This window comes from Enhydra lutris, unplaced genomic scaffold (genome assembly GCF_002288905.1).
Source record: "Enhydra lutris kenyoni isolate GAN:26980312 unplaced genomic scaffold, ASM228890v2 scaffoldscaffold45, whole genome shotgun sequence".
Classification (NCBI taxonomy): Eukaryota; Metazoa; Chordata; class Mammalia; order Carnivora; family Mustelidae; genus Enhydra; species Enhydra lutris.
Genome location: NW_019154129.1, coordinates 927,432 through 946,731, shown reverse-complemented (window position 1 = coordinate 946,731; position 19,300 = coordinate 927,432). Strand labels below are relative to the sequence as shown.

Genomic DNA, 19,300 nt, shown 5'->3' with positions numbered 1-19,300 from the left:
TTAAAAGTAGCTTTAGATGAAGGTTGAGAAATGGGAGTGTTTTTTGTTTGTTTGTTTGTTTGTTTTTAAGGTAAAAGCATGTGTGTTTTACACCTATTTTAATGTTCACAGCTTCTTCTCATAAAAGTGCCAGAAATTGTTTTGTGCTTTTAATGGATTTTTTATTTATATACATTATTTTTGTTATTTTTACTTTGAGTGGAATGTTCATTAACGTAAATTGTATTTATTTTTATACTTTAATTTTCACTAGTTTTGTTTGTAGGCAAAAGGCAAAATAAACTTTTCATCTTAAAAAAAATCTAGTTTGATCTTTATTTACCAACAAAAGGACCACTGAGGGATAGATAACGGAAAAATCTCTGGGCAAAACATTAATACTGTAATGATCTTTTTTATAATTAAAAATCCCATGAAAAGTGTGTCTCCTATTTAATGTGTAACCTATACCAGTGCTTTGTCCAGCATTTGATTTTGCACCAATCGGACTTTTCAGGAAGGGAAAGTTCACGGGAGCTGGAGCTCACTCAGGTGAGTAGGAGCTGGCAGCCTCCTGGGGGCCAAGGGGAGGGAATGCTGAGGTTGAAGCTCCCATCAAAGCTGCGGATTGTAATTCGCACGCTTCAAGGGCCAGGTCTTGCTGCTGCCACTGCCTCATGGTCCAAGGTGAGCGCCCTGAACGCGCCTCACTTTCCCCTCTTCCGGAGGAGAGCCTGCACTGTATAATCGGAAAGAGCCCATCACTTTTCCTGGGGCCTCCCTTCCACTGTGGTTCGTTTCATCTGCGGGAATGGTGCACACGAGGATATGACTGGGGGGGCCTCTCTACTCATACGGACTCACACGGAGCTGAAAACAAGCCCCCCCCCAGCCCCCAATGAAAAGTAGCAGTATACAAAAATCAGCAAATGGAGGTGGATTGCTTTACCACTGAGGGACCACAGCGGGCACACGCGTGGGTTATAAAAATAATTTAAAAGAAACAAGAAAGAATCACTGTGTTGTATGCTTGAAACTAATACCACACTCTATGTTAAGTGGAATTAAAATAAAAACAAAAAAACCGCAACCCAATCTAAAACAAAACAAAACAAACCCCCCAAAACAACAACAGAACGGAGACTTGCTGAATACAGCAAATCAAACTGGAATGTGGTCCGCGCGAGCGCGCGCGGGTGAGCACGCGCAGGTGACAGCAGCTGGCCCCGCAGACCAAAGCTCTCAAGGTGTAACGCGACCCGGGGCGGGTCTGAGGGTGCGCGGCTTTGGGTAAGCGCCGAGCGCGCGCCGGGCGCTGTAGAGCCGTCTCCCCACACCTGAGTGCCCGCGTCAGTCTCGTGTCCCGGGTGACCGCGCCGGATCCGGCGCGCGGAACTCCCCGGTGCCGTGGGAGGGCCGGGAGTGCGGTATTCGGCTGTTTCCCCGAGAATGTGGTTCCCGCGCTGTCAGAAGACGCAAGCGAGCCCAAGGGGGCGAAGCGGGGACGAGATGCAGCCCGGCGATGCGGCGCGTCTCCCTACCAGATCGGTCACCCGCAGCCGCTGCCGCCCAGGGCACTCAGGCGCCTCAGGCCGGCCACCTGCAGGGGCTCCCGAACCGGGGCGCTGATGTCAGAGGTTTGCTGGGAGGGGACCGTCAAGCGGCTGCACAGCGCCTGACACAGTAAGCAGGCAGTACACAGCAGCTCTTAGGAAAACATCGGATTTTTTTTAATCCGAGGAAACACCGCAACACCTAAATTCTGTGGTCGAAACGGGGATCCACCTTTACGGAAACGTACAGCTTTGCCAAATTAGGTGACAAGCTATAACCCTAACTTCCCTATGCGGTTTAGCTCCAGCGGAAGGCGGTCATCTCGGATCCACGGCAGCCCTTAGAGACCCGGGATATTACTCCCGGGACGGGGGACAGCAGGGGAAAGCAGCGGCGGGGAAAGAACGGCTCCAATCCCAGGCCAACAGCGAATTCGCTGTAAATCCGCGCGAACCCCAGAGACCCTCTCCTCATCCCTAGGCACGGTTAAGGTCTTCGCTGCGTCCGTGTCCTCCTCCTTCTCCGCCCCCAGAGGGCGCTGGTGGGCTAGGCAGCCGGCTGTCCCTTCCCACACCTGGCGCACGTCCACGCTGCGGCACGCCTCGGGGGAGGGGGGGCGGGGAGGCTTCGATTGCCCTTCACAATCATGGCGTCGCGGATACCGCGGTGGATATGAGTCCGCTCCTTACTATCATGGCATCTAGATCGGCGCTCCGCAAGTGTGCCTGGCCCGTCACCGTTGTGGAATGACGGGCCTTCCGGGGAAGAAGGCCCACCCCTCACGATCATGGCATCTGACACGAGCTTCGGTAGTGTATTTGCCTTTCGCAGTCACGGACCATTCACCGGAAGTGTGCCTGCCCCTTACAATCACGGCGCCCACGAGCGGCCCAACCTCGGGTCTTCGATGCTGGTGCCCATCCCAATAATAATGATGCCGGTGGACGTGGCAGCCTGGGGTGTAAGGGAGAGCCCCTGTCCTTTACAGTCATGTCACTGGCAGCACAGCCTGGATTTTGCAACACTGGCGTCCTCCTCAACTATAACGCTCGCAGACGGTATAGCCTAGGCTTTGAAGGAACTGTGCCCCTCACAATCATGGCGCCAGTGACCAGCACAACGGAAGTCATGTGCCCCTCACAATCATGGCGCTCCCAAGGGTCAGCGGGGGAGCATCTGCCCGTTACAATCATGGCGGCCAGAGCGGGGCGGGGCGAGGCGGTGTCTGGAAAAGAGAAAAGGGCCGGCTGCCCGGGTGCTAGTGCTCATGTGACTGGGAAGATGGCCGTCTTTCCCTGGTAAGGAAGAAGCGGCGGGTGGTCTTTGGAGAGGGGCTGTTTTTGCTGTCTCTGGGTCTGTCTCTGCGAGTGTGAGCGTGTGCGTGCGAGTGACTGAGAATTGCTCTCTTCCGCCGGTGCTGGTGGAGTCTCCCGTCGCATCCGCGGTGGTTTTGACCGCAGAATCCACGGCCACTGAGACAGGACGGGTGGAATCTTGGTTCCCTCCCGGGTACTCCTTCCCTGCACCTTTCAGGCCCCTCTCTCCATTCATTCGGTAAAGAAGACTCCAGTTCCCCGGCTGCCTGTCCCCCAGGTTCTGGGGCGCTGCATGCTGGAAAGAGAATGGTGGACTCAGCTCTGAGTCTGGATGATACGGGACGCCTGGCTGTTTGCTCTGCTACTCAGCTCACCTAGAGCACTCTTGATTTTCTCATCCGTGGAATGGCTTCCGTTCGTCCCACTGCGTGCAGTGCCCTGCGCCTGGGCACGGCGGATGTAAAGCCTTCACACATACGCCTTGGCCTCAAGGAGTTGACAGTTGAAGGAGCAGACACACAGAACAGAAGGGTCTCCAAAGCAGGCATTGGGATGAGGCATAACCCCACCTGGGGGCTCGGGGAAGGCTTAGCAGGGGTAGAGTCTTAAATTGGGTTTTGGAGGATGAATAGGAGCTCCTAACACGCAGGACCAGCATGTGCTTTGGCTGACCGACCTGTCAGGGCTCTCCTGACTGGAGTGGTTGGGAGTGATTGGTGCTGTGTGCCCGCGGGAAGTGAGCAAAATGTGACGGGCACAGTGCGATTATTGATTTGGGGATGTGCGTTCTACCATGCATCTCAGAAAGGGAGATCGTCTTCTCATCTTTCTTTCCAAATGATGTGAAGTGGTTTACCTTGAGTGAGTGAGTGAGCAAATGAAAGAATATACAGCCTGGCCTTTAAAATAAATACAACCTTCTGATTTTATGCTCGATAAAAGCTGCCTTCCGTATTCCCTGCAGCTAGCTAACATGCTGCGATTTCCTTCCAAGCTCTTGGTACACTCGATCGAAATTGGATGCCACTGATTTTCCTTGGATCTCATCATGTGAAGCACATTTTAGGGTATCATTAAGGCTTAAAAACCAAAACCAATGAGAAACACCTGGCCTCAATTAACTTGTCTGGAATTTTCGAATGAGAAAATCCAGGAAGACACTGTGCATCCCAGTACATTTTTACCTGCAACTTTAAATCACAAACAGAGGTGCCATAAACCTCTTAACATCTGGGGTCTGCACAGCTCCTGATCTGGCCAATTCCAGACGCTTGGTGCTCTTTAAAAGGAACTAAGGGGCACCTGGGTGGCTCAGTCCATTAAGTGCCCAACTCTTGATTTCGGCTCAGTGCATGATCTCAGGGTCGTGACCTGGAGTCCTACATCCAGCCGGGTACTCAGCACAGAGTTGACCTCTGTCCCTGCCCCTTCCTGGTGTGCCTCCACCCTCTCTCTCTCTCAGTCGGTCAATTTTTTTTCAAATAAAGGGACCAAGTTTTAACCTTTTCGTGGCTCGCGTGGAGCTTGGCAGATAGTAGGTGCTCAGTAATATTCTGTGGCACGAATGAGGAAACAGAGAAGTTCTGCAGAGAAGGAAGGGGTCTCTTTCGTTAAATTTGACATTTACGGGGTCTTTTTTGTGTGCACCAGGCTCTGTGTTAAGTGCTTAGTGTGCAGCATCTCATTTAGTCCTCAAAACAGCCCCAGTTTTCAGGTGAGGAAGTGGAGGCAGAGAGGCGAAGCAGTTAGTTTGCCTAAAATCGAGCAGCCTGTGAGGAGCCTGAGGGTTGGAGCCCAGTGGCTGTGCTGAGCTCTTAACCATTCCCTGGAGCTGGACCTCCAATCCAGGCCCTGGGCTGTGGGTTCTGGGGTGCAGGGTTCCCCAAACCCTGCTATGTTGTTATGGGTCTCCCCGGAATGCCTCTTTCCACCCACACTTTAATATCTCTGATATATTTTGTCCGGGGCTAACATCTGTGATGTCCAGCACACCGTGGGTCACCTTCCCTGTTTAATCCTGTGGTAATCCCCTAAAAACACCTGCTTTTTAGTCAAGAATTTCAACACCCCTTTGAGATTTTTTTGGACCACCTTTGAGTAGCCAGCGGCTCGGCACAGCCAGGAGTAGAGGTGGGAAAAGTTGGCATCTGTGGCAGCCGCCAAGGACCCACACGAGGCTTTAGCGTCGCTGGGACCTGGGGCCATGGGGGATTTTTATCAGGTCCGTCTGCTCTGTTCTGAGTGGAAAAAGCAAAGTAGGGATGTTGGGAAAATGCCCGCTGGGGGGCGCTGTTGGCCTTATCAAAGACCCAGGCCTGGAAGACCAGGCTTCAGCATCTCAGGTTGTGGGGAAACGATTTAGGAGTCAAGAACAAAATTGAGGAAAAACAATGGAAGTGATAGAAAAATCAACAGATCGCTGTTTGACATGGAATTTCTAAAAGGATAAATGTTTCCTTTTTCCCCCCCCAGAAGATGTATTTTTTCCTCCTCCCCTCAAACTTAAAAAATTTATTTCAGAGCTTGGTCCTTTAAAAAAAAAAAAAAATAGGGCGCCTGGGTGGCTCAGTGGTTTAAAGCCTCTGCCTTCAGCTCAGGTCATGATCCCGGGGTCCTGGGATGGAGCCCCACATGGGGCTCTCTGCTCGGCAGGGAGCCTGCTGCACCCCCCCCCCCTGCCCGTCCTGCCGCCTGCCTCTTTGTGATCTCCGTCTGTCAGATAAATAAAATCTTTAAAAAAAAATAAAAAAAAGTTTTTAAAAAATAGACAAAAGCAGACAATTGTTTGAGATTCTCAAGAGGACCCACAGGTGGTCTACAGAGCTCCTGCACCCGAAAATCGGGCTGCCTCAGTTTGCTTGTGTCCCTAAGCTCTCTCTGCTGTCAACTTTATAAGCCTCAGCTTCTCTGTCTCCAAAACGAGCGTAATAAGAGCGCCTGCATCAGGGGGTTTGTTAAATGAAAGAGGGCAGGGAAAGGGCTTGGACTGGATCTCAGTATACAGTCAGCACATAATAAATGAGAACTATTGCTTTATTCTGCATATCAAGTTACCCTACTCTTTTGAGACTGTGCTTTTCTCAGTTGTTGATTGATTTGTTGACGATTATGACAGGGATGAAAAAAATAGCAACCAAATTTCAGGTCTGATTACATTTCCACTCATTCTATTAAACCTTTCAAAATTCCATTGATGAAGTTAAGAATGATCTGAAAGGAGGAAAAGCATCATTTGACTTTTAAATTCCGTTATGGCTGCTGATGGGTGTTACTCCAGTTTATTTATTCTGGACGTCTTTGTTTATTTTATAAATCAAGGATTGGCTGGCCGCGTGTCACAGGGAGTTTGGAAGAGCGTTTTATATTTTTGGAGACGAAGACCGGGTGTGTTTGGTGTGACGCAGAGACATTAGGCAATATATCATGATAGGGTTTTTCTTTTCAAAACATCAAAATAAAAAGTAGAGCTCTACCTGTGTTGTTGACCGGCCTTCCTCTGTTCCTTCTCTCAGAGCCACAGTTAATTTAGAAAGGGATAGTCATGAAATGACCTGGGATCTCCGTTCTCTTGTACTGAGTTAGGTTTCTGGGTTAGTGGAGCTCAGTAAGGCTGACAGGTTGCACAGTGCAGCTGGATTTGGGGTTCCTGCAAGGACTAATGAATCCCCGGGGTTGGGAATGGGGGGGGGTCCGAGTGGGAGGGATGGAGGCTGAGGAACGTCATGACTGGCTCTGTGTTCTTTGAGACCCTGAGTATTTTCCAAGTTTTTAAAACCTGTTTCCCGGGACGCCTGGGTGGCTCAGTTGTTAAGTGTCTGCCTTCGGCTCAGGCCATGGTCCCAGGGTCCTGGGATCGAGCCCTGCATCGGGCTCCGTGCTCTGAGGGAAGTCTGTTTCTCCCTCTGCCTCTCCCTACAACTGTGCTCCCTCTCTCTCAAATAAATAAAATCTTAGAACAAAACAAAAACGGTTTCCCTTTTGATGAGCCCTTCTGGCTTTCAGCCATTTCTCTCTTCTTGATTTTTACCGAAGTTATTCAAGAGCAGCCAAGCTACCCCTGCAACACTGGGCTTAGAAATGTCCGCACCCACATACCGCATTTCATGGCTCCCAAGTTCTGCTTTCCGCAGAACACCAGGACATGAGCGCAGTCTGGCCAAGCTCCCTGCCATATTATGATAGGAATCACCTTTCTTGTCCAGTAACCTGGTCCTGTTTCCATCTGAGGCCTTGCTAGACTGACGTTCACCGTCTAAACTTCTAGCAGCTTGTGTTCGCAGTCAGTGGTGTGTTCTGGAGGAGGGTCAAGGCTTTCTCTGCAGCTCTCCTGACTCTCTGCCAGCCCTTGTGACAGTTGCCCGTGGGGCTTTTCTAGTCTGTCTTGCAAAACCCTTCCAGCCTGTACCCCTTCTGGTTCTTGAGCTGCTTTCTCATTTTTAGGTATTTTCGGTATACCCCCACTTCTCAGTCCCTGTTATCTGTCTTAGTCCATTTGGGCTACTGTTAAAAAAAAAAAATCACAGGGTAAACTTATAAACAAAAGTATTTGTTTCTCCTGGGGGCTGAAAGTCTGGGATCCTGACACCTGCACCGTGTGTCTTCACAGGATGGGGGGCTCCCTGGGGTCCCTGTTCTCAGGGCTCTGATCCCCCTCATGAGTTCTCCCTTGTGACCTCATCATGTCCTGAAGGTCCATCTCCTCTAACACGATCATCTTTGGGGGTAAAGATTTCAGACCTTAGCACCTCTTTTCTGCTAGTTGTCGTGCCTTTTAATTTTACACGTATTTTAAATACCATAAGTTATCATTTTTGGCTGTCACTAATCTAGTTTTACCCACACCTTTATCTTTTATTACTGTAAAGTAGGTATGGGTATATATGAGTGTGTACATATTACATATGTTTTGTTTTCAGTTGGGATCACTTTGTTTCTACATGTAGCTTTTTTTTTTAAAGCATAGTTTGCTGTATCTTCTGGTCTCCATTTTTCTTTGACTGGAAACCCTTTAGCCCTTATGACTCAGGGGTAGTTTCCGTAGGTACAGAATTATTGGTTGGCAGGTCATTTCCTTGAGACCACCCCTTTGTCTGCTGGCTGTCATCTCTGCTGAGACAGCAGTTATTCTTTGAAAATAGGGTCTCTTTTTTCCCTTCTAAGAAATCCTCTCTTTAGTTTTTAGCCATTTTACTACAAAAGCCCCAAGTTTGTTTTTAGTTGTGCTTTTGTATGGGTCCTGCTTGGGGCACAGGTGTTTCTTGAGTCTGTAGCTTGATGTCTTTCATTTCAGCGTCATCCCTTCAAACACTGCTTCTGCCCTTTCTTTCTCTATTCCCCTTTAGGGTTCCAGTTGTATGTGTGTTAGACCTTCCCTTCCCGCCCCTTAGCGCCTTTCCTGCTGTTTGCTGTCCTTCCCATCTCTCTGCCCCGCGTGCATCAGTTTGGATACTCTTTGCCCTCTTCCATCTCATGATCTCAGACGGATGAAAACTGTGTTCTCTTTGTCTGCTTCCTGCTTGGCTTCCTTCTCTGGCTTCATACAGCTTTTGTGAACCTTTTGCGGGGAAACCCAGGGCCCAATCTCTCCGTTTCCTGCACCCACTTCTCTTGAGGAGCTCTTCCTTCAAGCCTCTGTGGTCTTGGGGGTGAGGCCGGGGAGGGGAGTTGACTTGACGTCACTGAGCGCCCTTGGTTCTGGTGTCTGGATACAGGTCCCGGATGCCTTCGCAGCTACTTAGATCTTGAATTAAGTGTTAGAATTCTATTTAGCGTTTCTTGGTCTCGGTAGAAGTACCATGCTGCTGTAAACTGCCGTATCCTTGAGGAAGTCTGAGCAAACGGTTCGAGTGTGTTCTGTGTGTCCCTCAGCTGATCCTTGTGTGGGTTTTGCTATCTTCCAGGCATTCCAGGAGCAGGAACTACAAGGCTGAGTTTGCGTCATGCCGGCTGGAGGCTGTGCCGTTGGAGTTTGGGGACTCTCACCCACTGAAGCCCATAACTGTAAGTTTGTCAAGGGCTCCCTACCTGATACTCTCACTCCACAAAATTACAGGCCCGGTCTAGGGTCTTTCCCATTTGCCCGCAGTAGCTGGTTTTGCATATTTATTTCTGCTAGTTTTTTATTTCCGTTTTTTTTGTGACGTTGACCTCACCTACCATCATGTGCATTCTGCCCTTTCTCGTCTTCGCGAGACTGACACAGCACGGGATGCCTTTGTTCCTGATGTGGACCTTCTTAATTTGCCCGTGTGGAACATTAAGCATCCCTCTGATTTTCCCGTAGAGGATGCTGCCCTGAATAGCATCTTGGTCTACTTGTGAGTGATTAAAAAAAAAAAAAGAAAAGCAGGCAAGGGGTGTAGACGGTCCCCGTCTTTGGGGATCGCACTATTTGATCGGCAAGGAGTAGAAGCTGTGTGTGTGTGTGTGTGTGTGTGTGTGTGTCACCGTGGTTGGGGATAAGGGCGACAGACACAGACTGGTGGTTACCGAGGACGTGAAGTTTCCTAACGGCCGAGAATCTGACAATGCACAGAGGCCCTAGATCCTAGATGGAGCTTCTGCCCCCCCAGTGCCCCTCCAGGCCCCTTGGGCTTGTGTGACCATGACTGACCCACTGGTGGGTCGGTTCTGTTCTCAGGAACTCACTCGCATGGAGACCGAGCTCTGGGCTGGCACCGCACGGCTTAATGACACAGCATCTGGGAGACTCTCTGCCAGCAGGGCTGCGTGTCCCTCCCTGACCCACTCTGGTGACTGACTGGGTTGGGGTAGTGCCTAGCCTAGGAGCTGGTAGCAGTGCCCACCCCACCAGCCCTGCAGGGGCTAAGAGTCAGGGAGGGCTGCTTTCCCAAAGAGAACATGGACTGTGAGCCTGGGGGATGGAGGGACAGATGCTAGGCAGACGGAGTGACAGATATGCACCAGCAACAGGTGCTTGACCAAATCACCCGAGGTTGGTGTCATGGCATCAGACCCTATGGGTTTAGGCCGAGGTCTCCAATAAGCCTGGCCTTGCTTGAGACACCCACCGCAAATATGAGGCACCCCCAGGCCACCTGTGCTTCTGAGCAGCTGGCTGCATATCCAGATGTTCCCTGAGATCTCCCTTGGGCTCAACACTGGGCTAGAAAGACTCACAGAACTCTGGAAACTACTCTCCCTACAGTTTTATATAAAGGATACAAGTGAGAAGCAGCCAGCTGAGAGACACTTAGGTTGAGGTCCGGGAAGGTTCCACAGGGAGCTCCGTGCCCTCTGCCTGTGGACACGTTGTGTCCGACCAGGAAGCTCCCCTGAGCTTTGGTGCATCCACACTTCCTATTGGGGATTTTATTATATTGGCTTGGAGGAGTGATTCCTTGGCCACGTGATCAAACCCCCTCTGCATCTCCCTCCCCTGAGGTCAAGCTGATAGCACCTGGCTGTGCTCACAGGCTGGGTCTCCGTCGTGAGCAGCCCCCATGCTGCAGCATCTCCTTAGCTAAACTCCAGTATGACCCAGAGGCTTGTGAGTGACCAACACTCCGAGGAGGCGAGCCCCCTTTCCCAGAACCAGGGACAAAGGCCAGTCAGCTTGTCTTTTATCCAGCCCTCTTTGTCATTCTGTTACATCCCATCCTCATCCTCTCTCTCTCTCTCGGGACAGGTTTCCTCTGCTCCTTGTGGATACCGGCCCAAAGTGTCCATTACTGTCCCTCTGCCCCTGACCCCTGGGTTTTCATAGCTTCCTCATTTCAAGAGGGGAGTGGAGGGCAACTAGCCCTTCTGGAATGTGGTCCTATTTTCAGCAGAGAGACTGGTTGGATTCTCTTGGCTCAAGGATTCACTTTTGGTCCGGTCATCTGGAGTTGGGGACAGTTGGAGGCGAGTGGAACAAAGACATGGCTTCATACCCCAACACCTGCCCCCCACCCCTCAGGACCACCAGCAGGTGGCATTGGGAATTTCTCCAAAAAGGAACCTTTTCATCATCGTCACCACTGCTTTGTGGTGATGACACAGCTCGCCCCACCTCTGAGACTACGTGCAGAGCGTGACAACCCTGGGATCTCGCGGTCCCCGGTTCATGACCCTTCCTAGACCCTTGTCACCTCGTGGATGATCTGACAGTCTTGTGAAGATGAGGTTTCTGATGCAGTAGGTCCCGGGGGAGCCCGAGAGTCCATGTTTTCGAGCTGCTCCCTGGTGTTATAGATGCTGCCTGTCCAGGGACACACTTTGGGTAAGAGGGCTCAACAGGCGTGCAGTTAGAGCTCAGCTCCTGGGTCCTGACGGCCCTGTCTCTTCCTCACCCCCTACTCTGCGCCTTCCCATCCTCCATAGCTAGGGTTCTGAGTCATGTCCATTTGTCACAAAAGATAAGCCTCTCTGCTCCAAGCAAGGGTCCCTTTGACGAAGGGAATGAGTGAAAGCACATGTGAGTATTTTTCTGGGAAAAGTCTTGGGAAACTTGCACTTGACCTCTCGGGTTCCCCCCCACAGGTCACAGAGTCAAAGACCAAGAAAGTGAGCCGGAAAGGCAGCTCTTCTTCCACGTCCTCGTCATCCTCCAGCTCCGTGGTGGACCCGCTGAGCAGTGTGCTGGATGGGACTGACCCCCTCTCCATGTTCGCAGCCACGGCGGACCCCGCAGCCACGGTAACACGGCCAACGGTGGGGGTTCTGCGGGGGCGGCAGCTTCTCATCTTTTTGTTTTCAATCTGCAGGGGTCCCGAAGGGGGTAGAGGGGCGTTTTGTTTGTAACAGTTCAGCTGACCCAGCCGCCCACAGGGTCCGGCTCTTGGAGGCCGCTGGGCCTGGGGAGAGGCTAGAGCCGATCCTGGAAGCTTCTTCCTTTCTTTATGGAGGCACTTCAAAACTCATTTGTGGTTTTAATTTCACCCTTATAATTCCTTTATTTATTTATTTATTCTTAGTTATGTAGGTAAATTGCTGATTTTTCTCGTAAGAGAGTTAAGCACTGCCAATGAAGCCGGTGTCCTCTTGGCCACCTGTGAGGTCATCCGTGATCAGTGTTTTCAGTGTCTCTTCAGTCACTTTGTATCACTTTGTATTTTCTTTTTTTTTTTTTTTTTTTTTTTAAAGATTTTTATTTATTTGATGGGGTACCTGGGTGGCTCAGTCGTTAAGCGTCTGCCTTCCGCTTAGATCGTGATCCCAGGGTCCTGGGATCGAGCCCTGCATCGGGCTCCCTGCTCAGCGGGGAGCCTGCTTTTCCCTCCCCCACTCCCCCTGCTTATGTTCCCTCTCTTGCTGTCTCTCTCTCTGTCAAATAAGTCTTTGGAAAAAAAAATTTTTTTATTTATTAGAGAGGGAGCGCACACACACACAAGCAAGGAAGCAGCAGGCAGAGGGAGAAGCAGGCTTCCCGACGAGCAGGGAGCCCGATGTGGGACTCCATCCCAGGACCCTGGAATCCTGACCTGAGCCGAAGACAGACGCTTAACCTACTGAGCCACCCAGGCACCCCTTCTTTGTATTTTCTTAGGGCTCTATCTACAATAACAGTTTCTGAGTATTTATACACATATTCCCGTAGGAGTAACATGTACAACAGCAACCAGGTTTGCTGACCGCATGGCAGGCATTTTCTCAGTGTGTCCCTGGTGCTCATACTGCCGTGTGACAGGTGTTCTAAAGGGGCCCCCGGTGAGGAGGATTGTGGATGCACTGACTTCAAGCCCAGCCAGGCTGACTTCAGAATCCACACTCTGAACCATTGTTCTGGGCTGGCATTGCCCACTTTATTTTCTTTTTTTAATTTGACAGGGTGTCTTGGAGAGCTTTCTGTGTTCATACTTAGGGAACAATCTTCTTTTCTTTCTTTTTTTTTTTTTTTAAAGATTTTATTTATTTATTTGAGAGAGAGAGAGAGTGAAAGAGAACATGAGAGGGGAGAAGGTCAGAGGGAGAAGCAGACTCCCCATGGAGCTGGGAGCCCGATGCAGGACTCGATCCTGGAACTCTAGGATCATGACCTGAGCTGAAGGCAGTTGCTTAATCAACTGAGCCACCCAGGTGCCCCTTAGGGGGCAATCTTCTTATTTTGAATGGCTGCCTTGCATCCTAAAAAAGGAGTACTTACTTAATGCTGGACACATGGACTGTTCTGGTGTTCGCTCGTGTTGGCTGTGGCATGCTGTGCCTTGAAGAGACCCATGTCTCGTGCACGTGGATTTCTGTGGGATACCTACTACTACTTTTTCTTCTTCTTCTTTTTTTTTTTATTTGACAGAGAGAGAGATCACAAGTAGGCAGAGAGAGAGGGGGAAGCAGGCTCCCCACTGAGCAGAGAGACCGATGCGGGACTTGATCCCTGGGCCGAAGGCAGAGGCTTAACCCACTGAGCCACCCAGGCGCCCCTCTTTTTTTTTTTTTTTTTTTTTTAAAGGTTTTATGTTTAAGCAATCTCTACACCCAACATGGAGCTCAAACTCACAACCCCGGGATCAAGAGTCACACACTCCACCCACTGAGCCAGTCAGGCACCGCCCCCCCCCCCCCCCCCCCCCCCCCCCCCCCCCCCGCCCGCAGGGTAACTTCTTAGAAGTTTAATACTGGGCTACGGCAGTGGGTTCACGGTTTTGACAGCTGCCGCCAAGTCACTGTCCAGCGTTCTAGCACCGCTGGCGGTGCCTGTCTTCCCAGAGCCTTGTCGCCCAGGATATTCTCTGCAGTTGAACTCTGCTGTTGCGGTGGTTGAAAAATGATCATTTGCTGTGCCTTGATTCTTTCTTTCTTTTTTTTTTTTAAAGATTGCTTTTATTTATTTGAGAGAGAGACAGAAAGTGAGCACGAGCAGGGTGAGGGGCAGAGGGAGAAGCAGACTCCCAGCTGAGCAAGGAGCCCAATGTGGGGCTCGATCCCAGGACCCTGGGATCATGACCTGAACCGAAGGCAGAGGCTTCACCCACTGAGCCACCCAGGCGCCCTTGTCTTTTTTTCCTAAAAAAAGATTTATTTATTTTAGAGCATGAGTGGGGGGAGGGGATAATGGAGATGGGGAGGGAGAATCCTCAAAGAGACTCCCGCTGAGCATGGAGTCTTTCTCGGGGCTCGATCCCACGACCGCCGTGAGGTCATGACCTGAGCTGAAACCAAGAGATGGGCGCATGATGGTCTGAGCCGCCGAGGTGCCCTGAGTATTTGCTGTTTGTATACAGTGTGAAAGCACGTCCCCCATGCATCATCTCACGTATTTACCTTTTTGTTTGTTTGTTTGTTTAAATTGGTGAGAGCATTTACGTTGGACTCTTCCTAGCAAATCTCAGTTTTGCAATACCTTATGGTCAACTGCAGTCACCGTGTTGGCTTATGCTTTGTTTTTGTTTTTTTCTTTTTTTTAAGCAATCTCTACCCAGCATGGGTTATGCTTTGTTTTTAAAGACTGAAACGGAGGGCGCCTGGGTGGCTCAGTGGGTTAAGCCTCTGCCTTCAGCTCAGGTCATGATCCCAGAGTTCTGGGATCAAGCCCCACATCAGGCTCCCTGCTCAGCAGGGAGCCTGCTCCCCTCCCCTCTCTCTCTCTCTCTACCTGCCTCTCCACCTATTTGTGATCTCTGTCTGTCAAATAAATAAATAAAACCTTAAAAAAAAAATAAAGACTAAAACGGTACTGTGGCTGATGGCCTGTCTTGCCTTTCCTCAGGACAGCTCTAGAAAGAGACGAGACAGAGACGAGAACGCCATCGTAGGATCTGACTTCGAGCCCTGGGCCAGCAAACGGGGAGAAATCCTCGCCCGCTACACCACCACAGAAAAGCTCTCCATCGTGAGTACCAGTGTTCTCTCAGCCAGGGCCCGCTGCGGACTTGGCAGTAATCGTTTTGTCCCTGCGGTTCTGCCCCCGGTGGCGTGTGTAGGATTTTCCCTCACACCAGGTAATTCTCTGACTCCCTCCGGGTTTCCTACAGCTCCGTGCGTTCTGACACAGAGATACCCGGAGATGGCGTCACTTCCCACGGGTTAGGGGCCTGGTCCCTCGATGCCCTCTCCCACTTCAGCCGCAGGTCACGAGTCCAGGTTGTCCGCTGTGCTTCCGGCCATCTGGCAGTGTGTCCGATCCCACCACCCCCTCCTCGGGTTCGGCTCGTTTGCTAGGTGGCTCACAGATCTCGGGAAACCGGGTCGCTCACTAGATTGCAAGGCTATTGAAGGTGGTAAATCAGTGTCCGTTGGGAGAGAGACCTAGGGCAAGGTTCTGTACAAAGGACCTTCTGTCCCCATGACGTTTGGTGTCCTGCCTGGTGACAAGTGGGTGCATTCTCTTCACCAACCTGGAAACTCTTGGAGCCCAATCCTTTGGGGTTTTTAAGGAGATTTCATTGCATAGACACGGATGGATTAAATCATTAGCCATTTGTGATGGATTCAACCTGCAGTCCCTCTCCCTTCCCTGGAGGTCGGGGGTAGGACTGATAGTTCTAATCCTTTGATCGCCTGTTTGCTTCCCGTGGAAACCAGTCCCCATCCGTAAGGTGGGTCCAAAAGTCAATGAACAGAAGACCCCTTTACCGCTCTCATCTCTTGGTTTCCAAGGGTAGTAGGAGCTTCTGTGCCAGGAACAGGATTTCTTATAGATTGCAACATCACAGTTAACGTTGCCCCAACTCCTGGGCTCCGTAATTTCCCCTCATCGTGTCCGTGTTAGTTGGGAGAAAACTGTGCTGATTGATGTCTCAAAAAATGTGTCAAGAATCTGGGCTCTGGCACAGTTCAGAGGAAGAACTGGAACCGCGGAGCCCTGTGTCTGGGGAGGTCCCAGTTAGGGGGTGAGGAGCCCCCTCCCCACCCCCAAGAAGGTGTACTTTTTGCCGTGGCTCTGGTTTTCTTCCAGAACTGGAAGTTTGGTTTCTTTGGGTGGCCACAAGGCAGAGTGGTTGACACTGAGCTGAGACCCGAGACTGGCCAGGGAAAGCAGGGCCATGGCTGGGTTACTGGTATCACTGAGAAGAACAGGTTCAGGAACTTAAACCAAAACCCTCATTGGTGACGTAGGCGGGACTGACGTTTCTCTCTTGACCCTGAAAAGCAGCCGGGAGGTGGGTGGTCTGGGGCTGGAACGGCAGCTCTTTCTGTCATGCCCTGTCCAGTGTCCCCTCATGACCAAGTTGTTGGAAGAAGGCAGAGGGAAAGTAGGACGGACCCTCGCTCATTTGAGGATCCCTCCCAGAGTCCTGCATTGACATACCCCATTGAATTTGTCCTTTTTTTTTTTTTTCCCTAAGATTTTATTTATTTATTTGACAGAGAGAGAGATCACAAGTAGGCAGAGAGGTAGGCAGAGGGGGAGGGGGAAGCAGGCTCCCTGCTGAGCAGAGAGCCCGATTTGGGGCTCGATCCCAGGGCCCTGAGATCATGACCTGAGCTGAAGGCAGACACTTAACCCACTGAGCTACCCAGGCGCCCCTGTTGAATTTGTCTTGAAGGTCATCACAGGCCAGACACAGGTAGAAGGACGCTGGGAAGTGGGGGCCAGTGTGCCCGTCAGAAATCGGGGCTATGAGTAGGAAGGGAGCGGTGGACGGTGGCTGGTGGGCGGTGGAAAGCTCTGCCCCAATTCCTCTCCTCCCGGCTTCCTCTCAGGGCTCACATCGGGTGAGGGGCTGCGGGCAGAATCGTTGGACTAGGCATTTTGTTCTGATTCTCTGAAAGCATTGAGTTACTTGAGAGCGGTGATTTTCCAAGCATGAGTAATTTTACCCTCCAGGGGACACACAGCAATGTCTGGAGGCATTTCTGGTTGTCACAGCTGTGAGGGTGTGACTGGCATCTAGTGGGTAGAGACCAGGGATGCTGCTAGATGTCCTGCAGTGCCTACCACCCCCCACCCCCGCCCCGGCTTTTCCAGTCCAGAATGTCAGTGGTGTCAAGGCCGTGAAACCCTCATCGACAGTAAAAGCCAAAGGCCACCCCCAACACCAGTGCCCCCAAAACTATGCCACTTGTTGGCTCACTTTGAATGTCCTGAATTGTGTGGAAATTTGAATCTGCCGTCGTTTTTAGTGAGCTGCGTTTTCCTCCTTTGATTAAAGAGTTCTGTTCTTCATGTGGGTAAGTAAGTAGCCTTTGTCAGAAAACGCCGAGTTGTGTTATCTTTGTGCCCCTTGAGTGATTAAGTACCTTCCAGGTTTTTTGTTGTTGTTGTTGAAGAAACTAGTCAATTTAAAATACTCACAAATTATTTTTGCCTCTGCAGAATCTGTTTATGGGATCTGAAAAAGGTGAGTTTTTGTTGCTGTTACTGGCTCGACGGGGAATTCTCCCATAAGCTTTTGTATAATTTCACAGAGGAAAACAGTCTGTGGTGTCCTGTCTGGTGTTGAATTCCAGTAAGGCTGTTCTTTCCTCGGTCATGCACGGACTTCGTAGAATTGGAATACAGACTTCGGAGATGAATGGGGCGGGGGGGAGAGAAAGACCGAAGGAGTTTCTAGGAGTAAAACAGGAGCTCCCTGTCTGGTGTTACAGAGCAGCGGCAGTCTTCTCTTGGTGCCTCCTCACCCACTGGGGAATCATAAAATTCTCCTTTCTGGAGATCCCGTTACTTTGCCTTAGGTCTTGACCCCCCCAGCACGCCCCCCATGTGCGCTGGGGACGGAAGTCACAGTCTTAGTGGCCACTGGTCCCTAAACACTGTAGTCCTCCTTTTCCTCTGCCACGACACACAGTCAGATTCTTTGGACTAGTGCGCCTCAAACTAGCTTTGCAGCAGGCTCACCTGAGCGACTTTCAAACAAAAACACACTGTGGGGGGCGCCCCTGGGTGGCTCAATGGGTTAAAGCCTCTGCCTTTGGCTCAGGTCATGGTCTCAGGGTCCTGGGATCAAGCCCTGCATCAGGCTCTCTGCTCAGCAGGGAGCCTGCTTCCTCCCTCTCTCTGCCTGCCTCTCTGCCTACTTGTGATCTCTGTCTGTCAAATAAGTAAAAACTTTAAAAAATAAAAAAACAAACGCACTGTGGGCCACACTTCACTTACTGAATTTATCTTGAGGAGTGGGACCCAGGTATTGCCTTTTTTTTTTTTTTTAGTAAGTTTGTTTATTTGAGAGAGCGTGAGCACGGGGTGGGGAGGGGGAGAGGGAGAGAGTCGTAAGCGGACTCCGTGCTGAGTGCGGAGCCCAACGAGGGGCTCATTCTCATGATCCTGAGACCACAACCTGAGCTAAAACCAAGAATTGGACGCTTAACCGATTGTGCCAGCAGGACACCCCTGCAAAGTGCTTTTTTTGGAGCTCCCAAGTGATTCTGAGGCAGCTGACACAGCTCATGAACCCCCGGGGTGCAGATGAGCACAGCTGTGGTTTCTCTGCAGATCACTAGTATGGCAGCTGCAACCCTCCCTCATCCTCTGCAGGTGGGAGCAGCACTTTGGTCATCAGGAAAGCGGGGGCGCCTTTGTTAGGGCTGTAACTTTGACCCCAAACTGTGAAAAAGTAAGTTCTACCGTTGGATATCTTCCAGTTTGCAAACATCAGAAGGACTGACGAGGTCACTCGCTGGTGAGAATGTATAGCAGGAGGGCTCTCATGCTGCCAGTGGGAGTGTAAAGCACTCTTGTGGTGTTTATTAAAATTGAAGTTGGGCCAACCTTGTAACTCAGCAGTTCTATTAGGATATGCTCTAGATCAGAAATGAGCAAACTATGTCCTGTAGGCCAGATCTGGCCCCCTGTTTAAGCTTGTAAATAAAGTTTTATTGGAACCCAGCCATGCCTGGTTGTTCCCATATTGCCTGTAGCTGCTTTTGTGCTGTCGTGGCAGAGATGAGTACCTGGGACAGACTATGACTCAACAAAACCTAAAATACATCTGGCCCTTTACAGAAAGTGTTTTCCAACTCTACCCAAATTCCATGTTTTTCTTTTCTTTTTTTTTTTTTTTTTTTTTTAAGATTTTATTTATTTGACAGAGACACAGTGAGAGAAGGAACACAAGCAGGGGCAGTGAGAGAGGGAGAAGCAGGCCTCCCCCCAGGCAGGGAGCCCAATGCGGGGCTCACTCCCAGGACCCTGGGATCATGCCCTGAGCTGAAGGCAGACACTTAACAACTGAGCTACCCCAAATTCTGTGTTTTTCTTAAAGTGTGGTCCAGGGGCCAGTAGCAATGACATCATTTGGGAGTCATTAGAAATGCAGAGTCTCAGGCCCTGCTGTGCCTATTGTGGTGTATTCACACAGTGTAAAATAATAAACAGCAGGGCAACAGCTCTGTGTAATGATGTGGGTGAATTTCATCAAGTAAAGATAATGGTGACCAGGAAGCAAGACCATATCCGGGCTGGGTGGTGGGCACAGGGTTTTATAATTACCTGTTAAAATGTGCGTGTGTGCCCATTCTATATATTTCAAATTGAAAGGAACATTAGAAATGAGGTTTTTTTTAAAAAAAAAAACATTATTTGGAAACTTAAGTAGTCGTTTGTTAGTAATTAAGTAATGCACTGTGCT

At 50.4% G+C, this 19,300-nt stretch overlaps 1 protein-coding gene across 2 annotated transcripts in view; it reads left to right on the top strand.

The window, feature by feature from the left end:
* Positions 1-2,724: 2,724 nt before the first annotated feature.
* LOC111156031 (chromosome unknown C16orf62 homolog) overlaps positions 2,725-19,300 on the top strand; it is a 116,968-nt gene continuing 100,392 nt past the window's right edge. The window contains exons 1-5 of one of the 2 annotated variants that reach the window (XM_022516590.1): positions 2,725-2,831; positions 8,750-8,849; positions 11,334-11,489; positions 14,500-14,622; positions 17,050-17,074. In XM_022516590.1, the coding sequence (XP_022372298.1) occupies positions 2,725-2,831; positions 8,750-8,849; positions 11,334-11,489; positions 14,500-14,622; positions 17,050-17,074 (511 nt within the window). Of the gene's footprint in view, positions 2,832-8,749; positions 8,850-11,333; positions 11,505-14,499; positions 14,623-17,049; positions 17,075-19,300 lie in introns of both variants that reach the window. The other variant, XM_022516591.1, reaches the window with a different exon arrangement.